This window comes from Rhinatrema bivittatum, chromosome 4 (genome assembly GCF_901001135.1).
Source record: "Rhinatrema bivittatum chromosome 4, aRhiBiv1.1, whole genome shotgun sequence".
Taxonomy (NCBI): domain Eukaryota; kingdom Metazoa; phylum Chordata; class Amphibia; order Gymnophiona; family Rhinatrematidae; genus Rhinatrema; species Rhinatrema bivittatum.
The window spans coordinates 84,080,411-84,103,077 of NC_042618.1; the positions used below are offsets into that span (position 1 = coordinate 84,080,411).

Genomic DNA, 22,667 nt, shown 5'->3' on the forward strand with positions numbered 1-22,667 from the left:
ACTGAACCGACGATTTCAATGTGTTATCTACTATGATGCCTAGATCTCTTTCTTGGGTGGTAGCTCCTAATATGGAACCCAACATTGTGTAACTATAGCATGGGTTAATTTTCCCTATATGCATCACCTTGCACTTGTCCACATTAACGGGCGGATTTTAAATGCCCTGCTCGCGTAAATCTGCCCGGATTTATGTGCGCCGGCACGCGTAAAGCCCCGGGACGCACGTAAGTCCCGGGGCTTTCTAAAAGGGGCGGGAGGGGGTGTGTCCGGGGGCGTTCCCGAAATGACACGGCATTTCGGGGGCGGGCCCAGGGGCGTGGTCTAGGCCTCCGGACCAGCCCCCGGGACCGGAGGACAGAGCAGGGCTGCTGGCGACACGCGCAAAGTTAGGGGGGGGGTTTAGATAGGGCCGGGGGGGTGGGTTAGGTAGGGGAAGGGAGCGGAGGGCGAAGGAAAGTTTGTGCAACCTGCGCGCGCTGGGCTCAGCGCGCGCAGGTTGCACAAACGTGCACCCCCTTGCGCGCGCCGACCCCGGATTTTATAAGCTACGCGCGTATCTTATAAAATCCAGCGTACTTTTGTTCGCGCCTGGTGCGCGAACAAAAGTACGCGATTGCGCTCTTTTTTAAAATCTACCCCTAAATTTCATCTGCCATTTTGATGCCCAATTTTCCAGTCTCACAAGATCTTCTTGCAATTTATCACAATCTGCTTGTGATTTAACTACTCTGAATAATTTTGTATCATCTGCAAATTTGATTACCTCACTCGTATTCCTTTCCAGATCATTTATAAATATATTGAAAAGCACCGGTCCAAGTACAGATCCCTGAGGCACTCCACTGTTTACCCTTTTCCATTGAGAAAATTGTCCATTTAATCCTACTCTCTGTTTCCTGTCTTTTAGCCAGTTTGTAATCCATGAAAGGACATCGCCACCTATCCCATGACTTTTTTAGTTTCCTTAGAAGCCTCTCATGAGGGATTTTGTCAAACGACTTCTGAAAATCCAAATACACCACATCTACCGGTTCACCTTTATCCACATGTTTATTAACCCCTTCAAAAAAATGAAGCAGATTTGTGAGGCAAGACTTGCCTTGGATATCTTATCCAAGAAATTGGTTTTTATATGCTGTGATCTTTTTCGGTTCCTTGATTGTTAATGTAATATTTCACTGGTTGTATATTGCTTTGGTCAGCTGTGCTGGAAAGGCAATTCAAACATTTTTTAATGAAACTAAATTATCCCTTGATACAGGAATGAGTCAATTTTTCAACTCAGTCATCCTGAGGTAGGTATTTTCTTAGGACAAAGGAAGCAATGACAATGTGCACAGATCAGGTGCAAGTACCAAAAGTATGCAGAGATCCCTGGGTGAGGAATGAGTCAAGTGTTGATAACAGGGAAATCACTTAAGATGAAAGAATCAACTAGCCATAGTAAAAGTAACCCTTAATGAACCTGCATTTTACTCAGTCACGAAGGGCAATCTTGGTGCTTACAGAGACATGTGCAATGCCAGTGAAACACAAGAGCTCTTAGACACACCTTATGATTCCTAGGGAGATGAGCACTGAGAGACAACAGCACTGGCTTCAGACTGGAAGAGCTCCCAGACACACAATTCTCATGATGCTCACAGAGAACAGCACACCTACACAACTCAAACTCAGATTGGGTGTTTTTTTTTGTTATTGTTGCCTTTTAATTTCATTTAAAATCTATTTAAATATTTTAATTACAATTTCTGCATATATTGTTGGATTAACTTGAGTAATACATCCAGCAGGCACTGGGGTAATGAAAACACATATGCCTCCTGTCCATCTCCCCCTCTTACATGGCAGGAGAGTCAGAGATGCACATGTTGTCTCAGAAAGGCCTCATGCCTGGCCACCAGTAGCCTGGGCTCTGGAGGTGGGGGATCTGTTTAGAGATCAGGGACCTGTGATATGCACAGTATGAGGGGGTTCGACGTGCCTCTAATGTTCTCCACCTCTGATGCTGCTGGCCTGTAACCTCACACTCATTGTGTCACAGCTCTCAGAAGCATTTAGCTGGATAAGTCAGGGGCATTCCAGGGGTGCAACTGGGAGGAGCTGAGTTATCTGACTGTCCTGTAGACCTGTCTTAAAACTAGATGGAAAAAACTAATCTGGCTAATTTTAGGAGAGCTGGGTATATTCAGTGGGGGGGCCACATCACTGCTAGCCGCCGAGCTAGACAGGCCTCCATAATTTTATTCTGACAATATTTCCTATTTTATTAATAATATTTTTAACTTGCTTGGACAAAGCTAAACAAGAATTCAGTAGGTTTAAACAACAGGAAGCAAACCAAACAGAGCTTGAATGCTTAGAGTGCCACCAATAAGTGTCTGCAGGCTTAGCATCTCCCCCTCTTGTCCCTGCCCAAGTGTCATTATTCTGAGCTAGCGTCTTTGAAAGAGAAGGCAATGTGAAGGGTGGAAAAATCTGAGAAAACTGGGTCAGGGATCGCAAAGGACGTAAAATAATATTCTGCCACTTCCATCCAACCCATTCCTCAAAAGAAATTGCAGTTTATTGCGTGGAGCAAGAGCCCAAAGGAACAGCGTCTGTTCATAGCCATCAATAGGAGCGAGCAGCCGAGCCCCTTCCCCTCCTCCTAACCCTGCAGCAAGGAGAGCCACAGAGAGCAGTCTGCTCCTACAGGTCCAGCAGCAGGGTGCGCGGATCCTCCACCACAGACTTCATCTTACGCAGGAAAAGCACAGCCTCTCTGCCATCAATCAGGCGATGATCGTATGTAAGTGCCACGTACATCATGGGGCGTACGTCAACCTAGCAGGGAAAGAAGGAAAAACAACAATTCTCTCTCTTTAACCAGGAAACATGAATCCTTACTCATGAGTAGTAACTTTATCAAGGAAGTGTAATGTTGAAAAATACCACTCTCAAATCTCTCTACCCTCCAGAAGTCAGGAAAGCAAAGTTACTTACCTGTAACAGGTGTTCTCTGTGGAGAGCAGAACAAACAGCTACACAAGTGGGTGATGTCATCTGATGGTGCTGAGTCAGGAATTGTGCTTTGAAAACTCAGACAAGCAAATACAATAAAGTCTTTCTGAGCATGCGTAAGAGTTCCCTCACTGCTGGCAACGCACGCATCCCTCAGCATAACTTCAACTGGGCCCAAAACTGAAAGATATCTGGCTACCTAACTTGGCCGGATATAACTTATCCAGCTAACTTAGAAAGGATATTAAGCAGTACAGCAATGCTGATGAATAAACCCAGATAAGTTCTAGTTAGCCGGATAAGTTATATTTGGGTAACATAACTGGATAGGTCCAAATATTGGCAATTATCTGGTTAAGGTAACCAGATAAGTATTACATCCCAATCCACCCATTGCCCACCCCTAAATATCCCACTATCTACTTATCCGGTTGAGTGGCAGACCCTGAATACAGCCAGATATTAAGTGGCTGCCATTTAATCAGATAAAACAGAATTGCTTACCTGTAACAGGTGTTCTCCAAGGACAGAAGGATGTTAGTCCTCACACATGGGTGACATCATCAGATGGTGCCCGATACGGAAAACTTATGTCAAAGTTTCTAGAACTTATCAGGCACACTGAGCATGTACAGCATGCCCTGTGCCACGCGTCCACACGGTGTCCCTCTTCAGTCTTGTAACATACAATTACGATAAAAAATAGGAGAAACCCAACTCCATGCAGTGGCAGGTGGGTTCTGTGAGGGCAAACATCCTGCTATCCTCAGAGAACACCTGTTACATTTAAGCAACTTTGCTTTCTCTGAGGACAAGCAGGATTGTAGTCCTCACACATCTGTGAATCCCTAGCTACAGGCTGCTCCCCAACAAAAAAGGGGACCAACAGACACCCAACCAGGTGCCAACAGGCACAACAACAACGGTGCTGTCGGTATCAGAGGGGGAGGCAACCTGAACCCAAACAACGGGCCCTAGAAGGGAGAGCTGGGGTCTCCACCTCAAACAGGTTCCGAAGGACAGACTGGCAGAACCTACTGTCGCGTCGGCCATCTCTATCCAGAAGTAATGAGATGTGAACGTGTGGCTAGAGCTCCATGTTGCAACCTTGCAGATCTCCTCCATGGGAACTGCTTGCAAGTGGGCCACTGATGCTGACATGGCTCCGACTGAATGAGCCTTGACATGACCCCCAAGATGCAGTCCTGCAATCTGTTAGACAAATGGATAGTATCTGTTTGGCAATGGCAACACCCAAACTATTCTCAAAAGAAATAAAAAGTTGGGAAGACTGTCTCTGGACTTCTGTCTGCTCCAGATAGAAGGCTGAGGCTCATTTGCAGTCCAAACTGTGCAGTGCTAATTCACCTTGGTGCGAATGGGACCTGGGAAAGAAAATTGCAGGACGATTGATTAAGAGGGAAATCAGTCACCACCTTAGGCAAGAACTTAGGGTGCATACGCAAGACCACCCTATCATGGTAAAATTTAGTATAAGGCGGATAAGTCAATAAAGCCTGGAGCTCACTGATCCTGTATTCTGAGATGACCACCACCAAAAATATGACCTTCCAGGTTAGGTACTTCAGGTTACAGGTGCACAGCAGTTCAAAAGGAGCTTTCATCAGCTGAGCTACTACCACATTGAGGCCCCAAGACACAGCAGGAGGCCTCAGGGGAGGCTTCAATTGAAGGAGGCCCTGCATAAAAATTACAACTATAGGTGGAACAGAGATGGGCATACCATCTACACCATGGTGGTATGTGCCAATTGCACTAAGATAGACTCTAATGGAGTTGGTTTTTAAGCCAGCCTCCGATGGGGGTGAAAGGTAATCAGTTTTTGGGTAGGGCAGGAGAATGGATCTAGGGCCTTCTGCTCACACCACACGGGAAACCTTCTCCACTTCAGTCCATAGGACTTTCTAGTGGAAAACTTTCTAGAAGCCACCAGGACCCGAGACACATCCTCTGAAAGATCAAGCAGCTACAGGATTAACTTCTCAACATCCAGGCTGTGAGCGACAGGGCCTGGTGGTTGGGATGCCGCAGCCTGCCCCAATTTTGCGTGATGAGATCTGGGGAAGTCTCCAGACTGATCGCCTGCGTTGCCATCAGATCCAGCTGAGGAATTCCCCATCTGGCGCAAATGAGATTCCACACCTCGAGAGATAGTTCCCGTCTAGTTGCTGATGGCTGAGATAATCAGCTTGCACATTCTCTACTCCCGTGTCATGGGTTGCGGCAATGCCCTCGAGATGGCGCTCCGCCCAGGTGAACAGAAGACGTGCCTCCAGTGCTATGGCGGGACTTCGAGTCCTGCCTTGCTGGTTGATTTATGCCACCGTTGGCGCATTGTCCGAGAAGACTCGCACCATTCTGCCCTGGATACAGGGAAGAAACGCCTGCAGAGCCAGATGGGCTCCAGCGAGACAAAAGTGCACGCTGTAAAGGTCTTAAGCGAGCGAACGCCCAAGGAACCAAGTCCAAGGTTGAAGTCATGGAGCCCGGGACCTGAAGATGATGCCACACTGTGGGATTGTTCCTTCGAAGAAGGGAATGTATTTGTTCCTGCAATTTCCCTATTCGGTTCGCTGCTAGAAACACTTTGCCCAGCAAGATATCGAATTGTGCTCTGAGTGGGTTCCAAGTGACTCTTCTGCACATTGATTACCCAACCTAGGGATTGCAATGTGAACATCACCATGTGCACTGATCTCTCGCAGTCCTTCCGAGACTTCGCGCGAATCACCAGATACGGGTGGACCAAGATTCCCTCCTGACGAAGGAAGGCTGCCACCATCACCATCACCTTGATGAATGTGCGAGGAGCTGTTGCGAGACCAAATGGAGGGCTCGAAATTGGAAGTGTCGTCCCAAGACCTTGAACCTCAGAAACCTCTGGTGATTCAGCTGGATCGGAATGTGTAAATATGCCTCTGTGAGGTCCAGAGAAGCGAGACACTCCCCTTTTCGAACCTCGGCCATCACTGTGCTCAGGGTTTCCATACGAAAGCGAGGAACCCGAAGGCAAGGGTTCACCTTCTGCAGATCAAGGATGGGCCGAAACATGCCCTCCTTCTTGGGGACCACAAAGTACACAGAGTACCAACCTCGTCCCTGTTGAGCCTCCGGAACTGGGACAATAGCTTTGAGCTCGAGAAGTCATTGTAGAGTCACCCGGACCACCTCTCGCTTGACACTCGAGGCCACTCGGGACTCCACAGAAATCTCCCAGACAGGGCACGAGAACTCCAGTGCATACCCGTCTTTGATCACTTCTAAGACCCAGCGGTCTGATGTAATTCTTACCCATTCCGTGTAAAAGTTGGATAATCTGCCTCCAACAGCTTCGACGACGGAATGGGTCTCGTGGCTTCATTGGGGGTTTTTTATTACTTCCTGCTCCAAGATGTCCCAAATCTCTTCCGGGCCGGCGACCCCCTTGAAAGGACTGCTGGCGCCCCAAAGCAGGTTTAGAAGCAGGAGGTGCGGAGTATCTTCCCGCTCTGAAGCGACGAGAGTCCCGAAACCTTGCTCAAGGAGGGAAGACTTTCTTAGAAGATCTTTTATCTTCCGGCAACCGATTGCCCTTGGATTCGGCAAGCAGCTTTACTAGCTGATCCAGATCCTCCCCAAACAGGAGCTTACCCTTAAAGGGTAGATTACAAAGCTGGGACTTGGAGGACAAATACGCCGCCCAATTTCACAGCCAGAGGAGACGCCGCGCTGATACCAAGGTCACCATACCTCTCGCCGAGGTCCTCACCAGATCATACAAAGCATCTCCAACATAAGTGATGCCTGCTTCTAGGCGGGCGGACTGCAGAGCCCCACTGTCGCCCGTACTGACCCCGGCAGCCGACTCCTGGACCCAACACAGAGAGGCCCTCTGCATGAGGGTAGCGCAAACCGCCGCCCGAAGGCTTAGCATGGCAACCTCGAATGCTTGCTTCAACTGGATCTCCAGCTTGTGGTCCAGCATATCCTTAAGGGCAGCTGCTCCAGCAACCGGGATAGTTGTCTTTTTTGTGACTGCCGAAACCGCGGCGTCCACCTTTGGCATCTTCAGTAAATCCAAAACATCAGACGACAACAGGTACAGTTTCACCATAGCTCTGTCCACCTTCAAGCCGGAATCCGGAGTCTCCCACTCCTGGGTTACTGGTTTGCGAACCTTCTTAGGCAAAGCAAAAGATGTTTATTTATTTATTTAGCACTTTTATATACCGATATTCAAGTAACAGAGTTACCAATCACGTCGGTTTACATTCCAACAATAACCATGACATGAGAATGTCTTACATTAAACCAGGGTGATCAAACTTGGATACAAAGAACTGGGTTTAACACAGTATATAAGCAAGGTGATTTAATGTTATGGGACCCCTAATGCCGTCGAGGACAGGATTGACGCCCTCGTTGTCAGACTCTTCTTGAGAAACCTTAAGTCCCAGAACTTCAAGGACCTGGGAAATAAGGGTCTTAACTCATCCCGCTTGAAAACACGCACCACGCTGGGGTCATCCCCCTCTGCAGGAGGGTCATTGGGCTCATCTGGATCATCAGTATCCACATCAGCCGGATCTGGCCACGGATCCTGGTCTGCCACCCCTACTACCCCAGAAGCCGGCATCGCCCCAGACCCCGGGATCAGATTTCGCGTATCCTAAGGAGAATCCCCTGTGGGGGTGAGCCTGATCAGAGAGGCGCTGATGAGGGTCCGTACCCCGACCTCTTTTCTCAGGCGGATCCGAACCTTCCCCCAGGAGACTGGGCCACTTTATCACCGAGCGTTTCCTTGCCAGGAGAACCTGGTGCATAAGGAGGACAAATTCTGGGGAAAACCCCTCCGGGTCCCCCTCCCCCACTGGAGAGTCGGCTGGGGTTATATCATCAGTTCCCCCGGTGATGTCTTCCCTCACCGGGGCTAGAACAGGGGGAGAATCCTCTTCCTGCGAAGCCGAAGGCGAGACAGATGTTCCCTCCCTGAGGGAGGAGGCAAGAAGCCTGAAGAACCCTCTAACTCCGGGGAACATGCTGCGCATAAGGAGGCCGCATCTAATGCCTAACTGCATGACCCACACACGCGGCAGACCTGTGATTCTGTTTTCGGTCCCATCCGCAGCAGCGAGCAGACAGTCTGAAGTGAAATAGAAAAGGGCGCAAATAAAAAAAAGAAACGCTCGGAGCCGCGACGTGGAGAAAATTTCATTCAGGCAGGACCAGAAAAAACAAATTTTCATGCTGCAGGCTAAGAGACTACTGGCTGAGGAGAAAAAACAATGCGTGCAGCCGTGCTGCGGGAAAGGAGCCTGTCTATAGTGAAATCACAAGGCCCCAAAGCAGGGAAGCGGCGAGTAAACGAGGCACACTGAGAAAAACTCACCCCTTACCCTCAGAAAACGACCCAGAGCCCCGGGAGCTGAGGGGAACACTGTTGACAGCTTCTCCGGCCGGCCTTAAAACACCAGGTCCCTCCTGCACCTCTCCTTACCTCAGCACTGAAGACTGTCAGTCAGCCGCAGTGAAAACATCTTTTTTTTCTTTGTAAATGAAACTTTACCAAGACACAGAGAAAAGCTGTTGCAGGGGACAAGGGAGCAGCTGTAGCAGAGATGGTGGTGAGTAGCCAGGAGCCCCAGGTTGTCAGACACCGAACTGTGGTGGGCGAAACCCTGACAGGAATATCCAATTCCGCGGACGCCCGGCTTCTACTGAGAGATGGCCCACGAAGGCGCCTAACACCTCAGGAAGCGACTGTAAACAAAAAATTAAATTCAAACTAACTAAATAAAAAATATAACTAAAGACTGCAGGTGTGCATCTGTACCACCGGCTGGAGTCAGAGAAATACTGAGGGTCTGCAGCTGGCACTCTCTCTCATGTAGCAGTGTCCAAAGTTCTAATTGTTCTCTGACTCCATCTGCTGGTAGGGATACACAACCCACTTTTCTGGGCTGTTCTGGGTATGTTCAGGAAATGGCAGTCGCCCGACCACAATTACACAAAGATTGAATTATTTTTCCAATTTGTTCTTCCTTTTGATTGGAAGGAAAGCTTCTGAGTGTTGTGAAATGCACTGATGAATAGTAGCTGGATAAGCAGCAAATGAGACTTCTCAGAATATATTAAGAATCCCAGGAACTGTAAAATCAGAACAGCAAAATAAATGACTCTTGAAGTTTTGGAAAATGTGCTCAATATTAGCCAGTTGTCCAAGTATGTAACTACGAAGACATTATTTCTCCTGAGATGAGCAGTTATTTTTGCCAGACATTTGGTGAACAATCTGGGGGCTGCCGCTAGTTCAAATAGAAGGACTCTGTATTGTATTTTTTTCTTCTAGGGTGAACCTCAAGTGTTTCCTATTAGACCTTTTTTTTTTTTTTTATAAAAAATACTTCTATTCCACTTATAATAACTTTGTAAGCTACGTGGATTACAAAATCAACATAAAACAATGTTAAGACAAATAACAATAATAAAATTAAATATTAAAATTAGTCATAGAAACAAAGAAACATAGAAATGACAGCAGAAGAAGACCAAACGGCCCATCAAGTCTGCCCAGCAAGCTACGCACTTTATCCAATTTTTTTTCCCTTTTTCTCTCTCCCACCTGTTACTATTGGCTTCCAGTACCCTCCAGCCCTAATTCCCCTCCACCCAATTTAGAGAGCAGCTCTGTATCTGCATCCAAGTGACATCCAGCTCAATTAGGGGTAGCAACCGCTGTAACAAGCAGGCCACTCCCTTGCTCCATACTCTTACCCACCCCTGTTTTTATTTTTTTGTTTTATTTTTTTTTTGGAAATAGCAGCCCTCCATCCTTCCGCTCCGTGAAGGTGGAACACCAACTACTGGCCACTGGCATCCCGCTCCGTGCAGTGTTTGAATGCCGCTGTGGCTACTGCCGCTCCGTGCAGTGTTTTGCTGCCTCCACTTTATTCACGCCCTCTAGACTTGATGGATCCACAGTGTTTATCCCACGCCCCTTTGAAGTCGTTCACAGTTTTAGACTTCACCACTTCCTCCGGAAGGGCATTCCAGGCATCCACCACCCTTTCCGTGAAGAAATACTTCCTGACATTGGTTCTTAGTCTTCCTCCCTGGAGCCTCAGCTCGTGACCTCTGGTTCTGCTGATTTTTTTCTGACGGAAAAGGTTTGTCGTTGTCTTTGGATCATTAAAGTTTTTTAAGTATCTGAAAGTCTGAATCATATCACCCCTGCTCCTCCTTTCCTCCAGGGAGTACATATTTAGATTCCTCAATCTCTCCTCGTATGTCATCCTATGAAGACCCTCCACCTTCCTGGTCGCCCTTCTCTGTACCGCTTCCATCTTGTTCTTGTCTCTTTGTAGATACGGTCTCCAGAACTGAACACAGTACTCCAGGTGTGGCCTCACCAAGGATCTGTACAAGGGGATAATCACTTCCCTTTTCTTACTCGATATTCCTCTCTCTATGCATCCCAGCATTCTTCTGGCTTTTGCTATCGCCTTGTCGCATTGTTTCGCAGACTTCATATCATTAGACACTATCACCCCAAGGTCTCTCTCCTGCTCCGTGCACATCAGCCTTTCCCCCCCATCGAATATAGTTCATTCGGATTTCCACTCCCCATATGCATGACTTTGCACTTCTTGGCATTGAATCTCAGCTGCCATATCTTCGACCACTCTTCCAGTTTCCTTAAATCCCGTCTCATTCTCTCCACTCCTTCCGGCGTGTCCACTCTGTTGCAGATCTTAGTGTCATCCGCAAAAAGACAAACCTTACCTTCTATCCCGTCTGCAATGTCGCTCACAAAGATATTGAACAGGACCGGTCCCAACACCGATCCTTGCGATACACAGCTTAAAACCTCTCTCTCTTCAGAGAAAGTTCCATTTACCATCACGCATTGTTTTCTGTCCGTCAGTTTTCAATCCAGGTCACCACCTCAGCACTCACTCCTAAGCTTCTCGTTTTATTCACCAGTCTCCTGTGCGGAACCGTATCAAAAGCTTTGCTGAAATCCAAGTAGATGACATCGAGCGCTCTTCCTTGATCCAATTCCTTGGTTACCCAGTCAAAAAAGTCAATCAGATTTGTCTGACAGGATCTTCCTCTGGTGAATCCATGCTGCCTCTGGTCCATCAATTCTCCGGACTGTAGATAGTTCACTATTCTCTCTTTCAACAGTGACTCCATTACTTTTCCCACCACCGAAGTGAGTCTAACCGGTCTGTAGTTACCAGCTTCCTCTCTGTTCCCACTCTTGTGAAGCAGGACCACCACCGCTCTTCTCCAATCACTCGGCACCACTCCCGTTTCTAGGGATCTATTGAACAGGTCGCACAGCGGTCCCGCCAGCACATCTCTGAGCTCCCTCAGTATCCTTGGATGAATCCCATCAGGCCCCATGGCTTTGTCCACTTTCAGATTCTTTAGCTCTTCCCATACATTATCTACTGTAAATGGATTTTCATCTGTTCCACTTCCCTCCAGTTTCTTGTTGTGTAGAGATGGTCCTTCTCCAGGGTCTTCTTTAGTGAACACAGAGCTGAAGTATTCGTTTAATATTTCTGCCATTTCTTCGTCTCTCTCCACACATTGATCATTTCCACCTTTCAATTTCACTATACCACTTTGGACTTTTCTCTTTTCGCTGATGTATCTGAAAAATGTTTTGTCACCATATTTTATCTCCTTGGCAATCCTCTCTTCCGCTTGACTTTTTGCCAACTTGATTAATTTCTTCGTCTCCCTCAGTTGAATCAAATATTCTTCTTTGTGCTCCTCCCTTTGGGATCTTTTATATATCTTGAATGCTGTTCTTTTAGCTTTAATTTTGTCAGCCACCTCCTTTGAGAACCAGATAGGTTTCATTTTTCTTTTGCTTTTCTTTACATTTCTAACATATACAGCAGTTGCCTTGGCGATTGCTCCTTTTAGATTGGTCCACTGCTGATCCACATCTCTCTCATTTTCTCATCCATTTAGTTCTTCCTCTAGGTACTTCCCCATTTCCTCAAAGTCTGTGTTTTTGAACTGTAAAGCTCTGGTCTTTGTGCTTCTTTTCCATATTCTTTTAGTGATATTAAACCATACCGTTCAGAACACACTTCAGTAAATAAAACTTCTTTAACATACTTTCAAAATATTTTAAAGTCTGATAAAACCTGTAATCCATCAGTCAAATCATTCCAAAGCTTAACACCCCTAAGTGACAGCACCCGAAGTCTAATATCTTGGTAATGAATTTCCCTCACAGGAGGCAACTCTAGCAGTTTCCTAGAAATTGAAAATAACATTCTAGATGTAACATATTCATTAAATAAATTGGTTAAATATTTTGGGGCCAAACCATGAATCGATTTAAACATGAGGGTCAGAATTTTAGACTTGACCCTCTGTTCCACAGGCAGACAATGAAGCTGGAATAATAACGGTGTAACATGCTCTCGTTGAGAGGCATTCAAACCTACTTAGCTGCAGAGTTCTGCAAAAGCTGTAACGCTCTTAACCTATTCCTAGGAATCTCCAATCATAACGAATTGCCATAGTCCAGAGTAGTCAGAATAAAAGCCTGCACTAATATACGAAAATCTGATTGCTCAATGTGAAGTGTGAATTGGAGAAATTACTTACCTGATAATTTCGTTTTCCTTAGTGTAGACAGATGGACTCAGGACCAATGGGTATAGTGTACTCCTGATAGCAGTTGGAGACGGATCAGATTTCAATCTGACGTCAGCCCCTAGTACATATACCCCTGCAGAAAGTGCAGCTCTTCAGTATTCTCCTCGAAAAGCATTGTGGATATATGTGTGACTGACTGATTGATTAACTTGAAAATTTGGTTAACTTGAATAACTTCATAACTTGGTTAAACGTTAATACTTGATTAACTTAGACTGGTTGATTGACTATAGCTGGAGACCGCCAGTGTACTCAACCGGTAAGCGTCGACACCTGCCAGGGTGGATGCCCTAGGTAAATGAAAACATGGCTTACCCTTGAATCATTTGAAGGACCATGCGTGACAGCAGCCAAGGGTATGATGCTGAGTCCATCTGTCTACACTAAGGAAAACAAAATTATCAGGTAAGTAATTTCTCCATTTGCTAGCGTGTAGCAGATGGACTCAGGACTAATGGGATGTATAAAAGTTACTCCCGAACCGGGTGGGAGGCTGCCCGTGACCCACTTAGTATTGCCCTTGCAAATGCCGTGTCCTCCCGAGCCTGAACGTCCAGACGGTAGAATCTGGAGAAGCTATGGATGGAGGACCATGTAACCGCCCTGCAGATCTCGGCAGGTGACAGCATTCTAGTTTCTGCCCAGGATACTGCCTGGGCTCTGGTAGAATGGGCCTTGACCTGTAGAGGTGGTGGCTTGCCAGCTTCTACGTAGGTCGCCTTGATGACTTCCTTGATCCAGCGGGCGATGGTTGCCCGCGAGGCCGCTTCCCCTTGTCTCTTTCCGCTGTGAAGGACGAAAAGGTGGTCTGTTTTTCGTACGGGTTCAGACGTTTCCAGGTATCTGCATAGGAGTCTGCAGATGTTGAGGTGACGCAGACTACGGGCTTCTTCCGAATTCTTCGAGCCATGCGTCGTTGGTAGTGAGATTGTCTGGTTAAGGTGGAAGTGTGAGACCACTTTGGGGAGGAAGGAGGGAACCGTGCGTAGTTGGATGGATCCCGGGGTGAGCCTGAGGAACGGCTCACGGCAGCACAGAGCTTGTAGTTCCGATATGCGGCGGGCTGAACACACCGCCAGCAAAAACACCGTCTTTAAGGTTAAGAGGCGGAGGGGACAGGCCTCGGAGGGGTCTAAAGGCGGTTCCCGCTAGGAAGTCCAAAACGAGATTGAGATTCCACAGAGGTACCGGCCACTTTAGTGGTGGGCGAATGTGCTTGACTCCTTTCAGGAAATGTGACACGTACGGGTGAGAAGCTATGCTGTCGCCCTCGCTCTTGGAGCCGTAGCATGACAATGCGGCCACCTGTACCATCAAGGTACAGGTGGCCGCATTGTCATGCGGCCACCTGTACCTTGATGGTACAGGTGGCCGCATTGTCCGCACCTGTACCTTGATGGAGTTGAGGGACAGACCCTTCTGTAGTCCGTTCTGTAAGAATTCCAGGATCACGGGAACTTTAAATGAGCGTGGCTTGATGTTGTGGTCTTCGCACCAGGCTTCAAATACTCTCCAGATCCGTATGTACATAGAAACATAGAAATGATGGCAGAAGAAGACCAAACGGCCCATCCAGTCTGCCCAGCAAGCTACGCACTTTATCCATTTTTCCCCCTTTTTTTTCTCTCCCACCTGTTACTATTGGCTTCCAGTACCCTCCAGCCCTAATTCCCCTCCACCCCACCACCAATTTAGAGAGCAGCGCCGTATCTGCAATCAAGTGAACGTCCAGCTCAATTAGGGGTAGCAACCGCTGTAACAAGCAGGCCACACCCTTACCCCATACTCTTACCCACCCCTGTTTTTATTTTTTTATTTTTTGAGATCGCAGCCCTCCATCCTTCCGCTCTGTGAAGGTGGAACACTAACTACTGGCCACTGGCATCCCGCTCCGTGAATGCCTCTGTGGCTACTGCCGCTCCGTGCAGTGTTTGAATGCCTCCTCTTTATTCACGCCCTCTAGACTTGATGGATCCACAGTTTTTATCCCACGCCCCTTTGAAGTCGTTCACAGTTTTAGACTTCACCACTTCCTCCGGAAGGGCATTCCAGGCATCCACCACCCTTTCCTTGAAGAAATACTTCCTGACATTGGTTCTTAGTCTTCCTCCGTGGAGCCTCAGCTCGTGACCTCTGGTTCTGCTGATTTTTTTCCAACGGAAAAGGTTTGTCGTTGTCTTTGGATCATTAAAGTTTTTCAAGTATCTGAAAGTCTGAATCATATCACCCCTGCTCCTCCTTTCCTCCAGGGAGTACATATTTAGATTGTTCAATCTCTCCTCATATGTCATCCGATGAAGACCCTCCACCTTCCTGGTCGCCCTTCTCTGTACCGCTTCCATCTTGTCCTTGTTTCTTTGTAGATACGGTCTCCAGAACTGAACACAGTACTCCAGGTGAGGCCTCACCAAGGACCTGTACAAGGGGATAATCACTTCCCTTTTCTTACTCGATATTCCTCTCTCTATGCAGCCCAGCATTCTTCTGGCTTTTGCTATCGCCTTGTTTCGCAGACTTCATATCATTAGACACTATCACCCCAAGGTCTCTCTCCTGCTCTGTGCATATCAGCCCTTCTCCCCCCAGCGAATATAGGTCATTCGGATTTCCACTCCCCATATGCATGACTCTGCACTTCTTGGCATTGAATCTCAGCTGCCATATCTTCGACCACTCTTCCAGCTTCCTTAAATCCCGTCTCATTCTCTCCACTCCTTCCGGCGTGTCCACTCTGTTGCAGATCTTAGTGTCATCCGCAAAAAGACAAACCTTACCTTCTATCCCGTCCGCAATGTCACTCACAAATATATTGAACAGGACCGGTCCCAACACCGATCCTTGTGGTACACCACTTAAAACCTCCCTCTCTTCAGAGAGAGCTCCATTTACCATCACACATTGTCTTCTGTCCGTCAACCAGTTTGCAATTCAGGTCACTACCTCGGCACTCACTCCTAAGCTTCTTATTTTATTCACCAGTCTCCTGTGCGGTGTGGAGAACTTGCGTGCTCGGAGGACAGTACACCCCCCCCCCCCCCCCGAGTATCCGCTCTTTCTTAGGCGAGCCCTCTCAATGGCCAGACTGTAAGAGAGAATTGAGCTGGGTCCTCATGGAGGATCAGACCTTGTTGTAGCAGGTCCCTGTGTGGGGCAGGGGGTTCTCTGCCAGCAGTCTTCTCATGTCTGCGTACCAGGGTCTTCTTGGCCAATCTGGAGCCACCAGAAGAACTAGTCCCTTGTGTAGCTGTATCTTGTGAATGATTGCGCCCAGTAGGGGCCATGGCGGGAAGGCTTATAGTAGAGTCCCCGGGGGCCAGGGCTGTACCAGGGCATCGATCCCTTGGGACTGCGGTTCCTGCCTGCGGCTGAAGTATCTGGATACTTGGGTGTTGGATCTGTTTGCCAGAAGGTCCATGTCCGGTGTCCCCCACCGATTCACTATCATCTTGAAGGCTGTGGACGACAGCCTCCATTCTCCTGGGTCTAGACTTTCCCTGTTGAGGAAGTCTGCCGTGATGTTGTCCTTCCCAGTGATGTGGATGGCGGATATCTCCTGGAGGTTTGCTTCCCCCCACTCCATCAGGGGGTCTATTTCTAGGAACACCTGTTGGCTCCTGGTTCCCCCCTGCCGGTTGATGTAGGCTACTGTCGTGGCGTTGTCCGACATTACTCTGACTGCTTTGTTTCGAAGTCTGTGAGTGAATCGCAGGCAGGCTAGTCTGACTGCCCGTGCCTCCAGGCGGTTGATGTTCCATCCCGCCTCTTCTGCGTTCCACTGCCCTTGGGCAGTTAACTCCTCGCAGTGTGCTCCCCATCCTTGTAGACTGGTATCTGTGGTGAGTAGGGTCCAGGTTGGGGAGGATAGTCTTGATCCCCAGCTCATGTGGCTGGCCTGCAGCCACCACCGTAGCTGGGTCCGAACTCTGCCCGGGAGTGATAGACATACGGTGTAGTTCTGGGACCGTGGGCTCCACCGTGATAGGAGGGAACGCTGTAGGGGCCTCATGTGGGCTCTTGCCCATGGCACTACTTCCAGTGTGGATGCCATCAGCCAGAGGACTTGCAGGTAATCCCATGCTGTGGGACGAGGATCGTTCAGCAAGGTTTGCAGCCGGTTCCACAATTTTGATCTCCTTGTGGGGGTCAGGCTGACCTTGTCCTCTTTGGTGTCGAATCGGACTCCTAGGTATTCCAGCAACTGTGAGGGCTGTAGGGAGCTTTTGTGTGTGTTGACCACCCATCCTAGGCTCTCCAGTAGAGTTATGACTCTGCTGGTTGCTTGGTGGCTTTCCTCCGGTGACTTTGTCCTGATCAGCCAATCGTCTAGGTAAGGGTGAACGAGGATTCCTTCCTTCCTCACTGTTGCTGCCACCACCACCACTATTACCTTGGTGAACGTCCGGGGTGCTCTGACTAGCCCGAAGGGTAGTTCCCAGAACTGGTAGTGACGGTTCAGGACTATGAAGCGTAGGTAGCGCTGGTGTTCCTGATGAATTGGGATGTGCAGGTAGGCCTCTGAAAGATCCAGGGATGTGAGAAACTCTCCTGGTTGTATTGCGTAACTTATGCGCGCAAGACCTGATGTGCATGTAAGGCTATGCGCACACGTGCTTTGTGCGCCTAGGTCGGGGTTGTGCGCGCGGGCCAAACGGCGAACGGTGCGTCGAATAGGGCCAAAATGGCGACGGTGAGCACGTGGGCAATATGGCGACCCCCTCGGAGGGTCTCCACGTGGGTAGACCCTTGGAAATAACTGGGGCCTGGCCCTGCTAGGGCGGATCAATCCAGTGGCACTGGTCCTGGCCGGCGACTTGTGCTCCTCCTCGATCCTCGGAGACCGGTTCAAGCAGAAGATTTCTACCTTACCTTGTCTTCGGCGCTTCCCGGTTGCGTCCCGGGCGGCCTCCGGCTGCGGGGGGAGAGGGCAAATACCTTCACCGCTGCGCTCGAGGATGCACCTGCTGCCTCGAAGCCACGCCCGAGGGTCAGGGGCTAGGTCCTCGTCGCGATTCGGCCACCGGATCGAGGCTTACCTCCGAGGGACCACGGAAATCACCTCGGGAATCTCAACTGGGGGAGGGACCCTAAGGTATCACCGCAGGAGAGCGGGGCTCGTCATCAGGTAGGTTTGTCCTTTAAATTTGGATTTTCTTCTTTGAATTTGTTCGAACGCTGTGAGAGCGTGCAGATAGTCCCTAACTGCTATGGAGATGGAAAATACTGGAGAGCTGCACTTCCTGCAGGGGTATATGTACTAGGGGCTGTCGTCAGATTGAAATCTGATCTGTCTCCAACTGCTAGCAGGAGTACACTATACCCATTGGTCCTGAGTCCATCTGCTACACGCTAGGAAATGCTATATGCACGTAAGCATTCTTTAGGTTGAAGGTTGTGAGTCAATCTTCAGTCTCTAGAAGTGGAAGGATGGTGCCTAATGAATTCATCTTGAACTTTCCTTTTTTGAGAAAAATGTTTAAATCTCTTAGATCCTGTTTTGTTGGAATTAGAAAATATCTTGAAAGAGAAACTGGCTCTAATGCCTGATATGACAAAGAGAGTTTAGTTTCTATATGAGTAGGTCTAACTGGTCCAACAAATGGAATTGTGGATGTTATAAAATCCATGACAACAAAGACTGGAAATTTAAGTGGTAATACTTGGTGATATGATTGAGAACCCAATTGTCTGTGGTGACGAGTTTCCATTGTGAATGAAAAAACTGAAGTCTCCCCCTCGGCACTGGAAGCTTTGGAAACAGTTGGTTAAATAATAGTCAAAAGCTTGTGCTGGCCCTTTGAGGAGGTTTTTGAAGCTTTTCCCCAGTCCTTGACCTAGACTGCTGTTGCTAATGCTGCTAAGAGACCAGACACTACCTAGGGTACAGGTAGGGATTATAATTTATTATAGGAAAACAATATTGTTTTCTAAATGCTTGTTGATAATAGGGATGTGAATCCGGTCCGGAATCGTAGCCAGAATCAGAATCGTACATGAATCGTGGGAAATTTTCGTTCCCGCGATTCGTAACATTCCGTTTCTTAGCGTTTTAATCGGCTGCGCCCAAGCCCTGATCCTTAAAATCGAATTCTTTAGAATCCCCCACCCTCCCGCCCCCCCCAAAACTTTCTTTAAGTACCTGGTGGTCCAGCAGAATTCCCGGGAGCGATCTCCCGGTCTCGGGCCATCGGCTGCCAGTAAATAAAATGGCTCCTCGCCATGTTTAAAGATGGCGCCGGCCGTCCATTGCTCCTACCATGTGACAGGGGCCGACCAATGGCACCGGTAGCCCCTGTCACATGGTTAGGACAAAGGGCCATCGGAGCCATTTTGTTTACTGGCAGCCGATGGCCCGAGACCGGGAGATCGCTCCCGGGATCCCCACTGGACCACCAGGTATTTTAAGAAAGTTTTGCAGGGGGGGGGGGGGGTCGGCAGGGTGGGAGATTCTAAAGAATTATATTTAAAGGGTTAGGGTGAGTTTGGGGAGGTTTGGGGGGGGGGGGGGTTTGGATGTGTTCCCTTTCTCCCCTACCCCCAAAACGACAAGAAAACCACATGAACCATTCGTGGGGTTTTCCTATCTGTTCCGGTATTATCAACATCCCTAGTTGATAATACCTTCTTTTTGAGGACTGATCCATTGATGATGAGACTGAAGAGCTGTATTCTGATTTTATTATTTCCACTGCATCATTTACTTTGTCTACAGACAAGTTATCTCCTGAACATGATGCATCCGCTAATTTTACATGCGCATCCTCCCTTAGGCCAGAAGCCTTTAGTCATGCTAATCTCCTAGTCTTGATGGCCATGGCCAGTGATCTTTATGCTATATCAAAGGAATCATATTGATCTAATAATATGCTTCATGTATTCCTCACCATGTTGTATAAGTACATCGATAAACACTGTGGATCCCTAAAGGCTAGAGGATGGAATTAAAGAAAAGAGTGCATGGGGGTAACTGGGGGTAACTTGCTACCCTTAAACAACAGTATCAAGGCTTAATGCAACTCCATCATTGCTCTCTGCTTCAACGGCAGTGGGAAAAGGGGAATTGGATTCAGAGAGTAACCGAGGGCCCTTACTTTTACAGTTTGGGGAACAAATGAACATGGGGGTAACTTGCTGGTGCAGCTTTTAATACTCTTTAATCACTAAGCCTGATACTTTTGATGCGTCTCAAACATTGCTCTCTACTTCCTTGGCAGGGATTAGGGGAAATTGGATTCGGACATATTCTGAGGGCCCTGACGTTTATGGTCTGGGAAAACGGATAAGCAAGGGGGTAACCTGCACAGTGCACAGATACTGGCATCACCTTACTGGGCAGACTGGGTGGATCATTTGGTCCTTTTCTGTCATCATTTCTGTGTTTCAATGATATTTGATCTTGATGAGCAGGCTGTTGAGTAATTTATCTTTTGTAATATGCTGCAGATAAATTGTACCATTTGAAGTTGGTGTGCTGCAATTCTGGACTGCAGAATCGCTGCTTGTTACCAGTGAAATCAAGTCATTTGGAGTCTTTTCCTGGAGGGGTGCTACAGAATATTTTCAATTTCTTTGCTTTCTTCATTGCTGATTCCACAATTAAGGAATCATGTGGAAGATGCACTTTGTATGATCTGGGCAACTCTGCACTCTATTTCAAATCAGTATTTTTAGCTACTGGAGAATGGAAAGAGATGTCTTTTATATCTTAGGGCTAGATTAATCAAACTATCGCATGTGATAATTAGCAATGTGCACTATCTTAACACTTCGCATAGGTATTACCGCAGTTTGAGAGTCCATCAAGCTAGGTTGAGAGAACATTGTACAAATCTCATCTTTGTGTGAGTTTCCTCACTCCGAAGGCCATCAAATCTTCACAAAAGTGCACGGTTCTGTTTGTACATCTCACTCTGCATGTCAACATGGCCCCTAACCCCTCACCTCCAGTTACTAGGTGGGCCTCCTATAGAGGTATAAATACCTAACTACTAGAAGGGCCTTATAGCTAGGCTCTCTCTCTCTCTCAATCTTCCTACAATTTAAAGAGGAGTTGATCTCTGGGAGGCAGGCAAAAAAACAATTTGTCTGCACAAGAAACATTGTTGGAGCCGATGGTCTTCTTTGGCACTGTAGATATCTATGCTGAGTGAGATCCATCAGACCATGCTGATGAGAATGGTGACAATCTGTCGGCTCCAAGATAGCACAGCAGCACCGTGCTCTGCACCGAAGCTTTCTAAGTGCAGTGATTCTTCAACTTTGCTGACAACAGCCAGGGTCAGAGTTCTTTGATGTTTTCTCTCCAAATGGTAGGGAGGGAATTGGCCAACTCTACCCTTCCTAGATAGCACATTTGAGTTCGATCTTCCCTTATCAGAAACATAGAAATGACGGCAGAAGAAGACCAAACGGCCCATCCAGTCTGCCCAGCAAGCTTCGCACTTTTTTTTTTTCTCATACTTATCTGTTTCTCTTGGCTCTTAGTAACCTTTTGGTTCTATTTCCCTTCTACCCCCACCATTAATATAGAGAGCAGTGCTGGAACTGCATCTAAGTGAAATATCTAGCTTAATTACTTAGGGGTAGTAACCGCCGCAATAAGCAAGCTTCACCCATGCTTATTTGTTTACCCAGACTATGTAATTCAGTTGTTGTTGGTGGTTGTGTGTATATAGATCCACTTTTCTTCATTCCCCCTGCCGTTGAAGCAGAGAGCTATGCTGGATATGCGTGAAGTATCAGACTTTCTCCCCTGCCGTTGAAGCAGAGAGCTATGCTGGATATGCGTGAAATATCGGTCTTTAAAGCTCATACTTGAGTTTCATATTTCATTACATGTGGTTCAGAGGTTACATTTTGCCACAATGGCCTTAATTCACTGTGTTGGGTTATTTATTTATTTTGGGCTTTTTTATACCGACACTCATGATACCAATCATATCGTATCGATTTACAATAAACAGCGGTGCAATAACATAAACATCAACGTGAACAATAGGCGAAGAGAGAAAAAGTGAATAAAAGTTACAATAAAACAGGGGCACTTGAACTGGGAGGAGGAAAAGCCAGAGTCATGGCTAACATAGAAATAAATAATATTTAGTCTCAGAAATAAATAATATCTAGTCATATACTTAGGACTATAATAATCACTTGTACTCAGGACTGTAATATAATGTCAGAAGCCATGTCAGGGGTGTGGTACGTCGACTGGAGAACCATGGCGATTTGTTATAGTTGGGGCGGTCATAGATCAGGGAAGGCTTGTAGAAACAGCCAAGTCTTGAGTTTCTTTCTGAATGTCTGCGTGCAAGGTTCTTGTCTAAGGTCTGGGGGCATGGTATTCCAGATGGTTGGCGCTGCTGTCGAGAAGGCTCGATCTTTGGTGGATGAGAGGTGTGTGAATTTGGCTGAGGGGGTGGGTAGCGAATCTTTATATGCTTCTCTGATGGGTCTGGAAGAGAAGCGCAGCGTGAGTGGGTAGTGTAAATCGATGGGTGTTCTGTTGTAGATAGCTTTATGGATGATGGTGAGACACTTGTGTAGAATTCTGAAGTTTACTGGAAGCCAATGCAGGTTTTTTAGGATGGGTGTGATGTGGTCTCTTCTGTTGGAGTTTGTTAGAATTCTAGCGGCCGAATTTTGTAGCATCTGAAGCGGTTTGGTGGAGGAAGCGGGAAGGCCTAGCAGAATGGAATTGCAGTAATCTAATTTAGAGAATATAATGGCCTGGAGTACCGATCTGAAGTCTTGAAAGTACAGTAGCGGTTTGAGTCTTTTTAGTACCTGAAGTTTGAAGAAGCAGTCTTTGGTTGTGTTGGTGATGAACATTTTAAGATTTAGCTGGTTATCAATTATAACTCCGAGATCTCTTGCTTGGCTGACCAGGGTGTTGGTGTGACTTGAATGTAGGCTATCTTTGTGGTTGAGAGATATAAGGAGCATTTCTGTCTTGGACGTGTTGAGCACAAGGTTTA

The 22,667-nt window shown here is 47.5% G+C and overlaps 1 protein-coding gene across 1 annotated transcript in view; it reads right to left on the reverse strand.

The window, feature by feature from the left end:
• Positions 1-1,034: 1,034 nt before the first annotated feature.
• Positions 1,035-22,667, reverse strand: part of DLST (dihydrolipoamide S-succinyltransferase) — a gene marked incomplete at its 5' end in the record, with an annotated part of 166,900 nt that continues 145,267 nt past the window's right edge. Inside the window, one exon of the mRNA XM_029598424.1 lies at positions 1,035-2,829. Within this exon, the coding sequence (XP_029454284.1) occupies positions 2,695-2,829 (135 nt within the window). The remainder of the gene's footprint in view (positions 2,830-22,667) is intronic.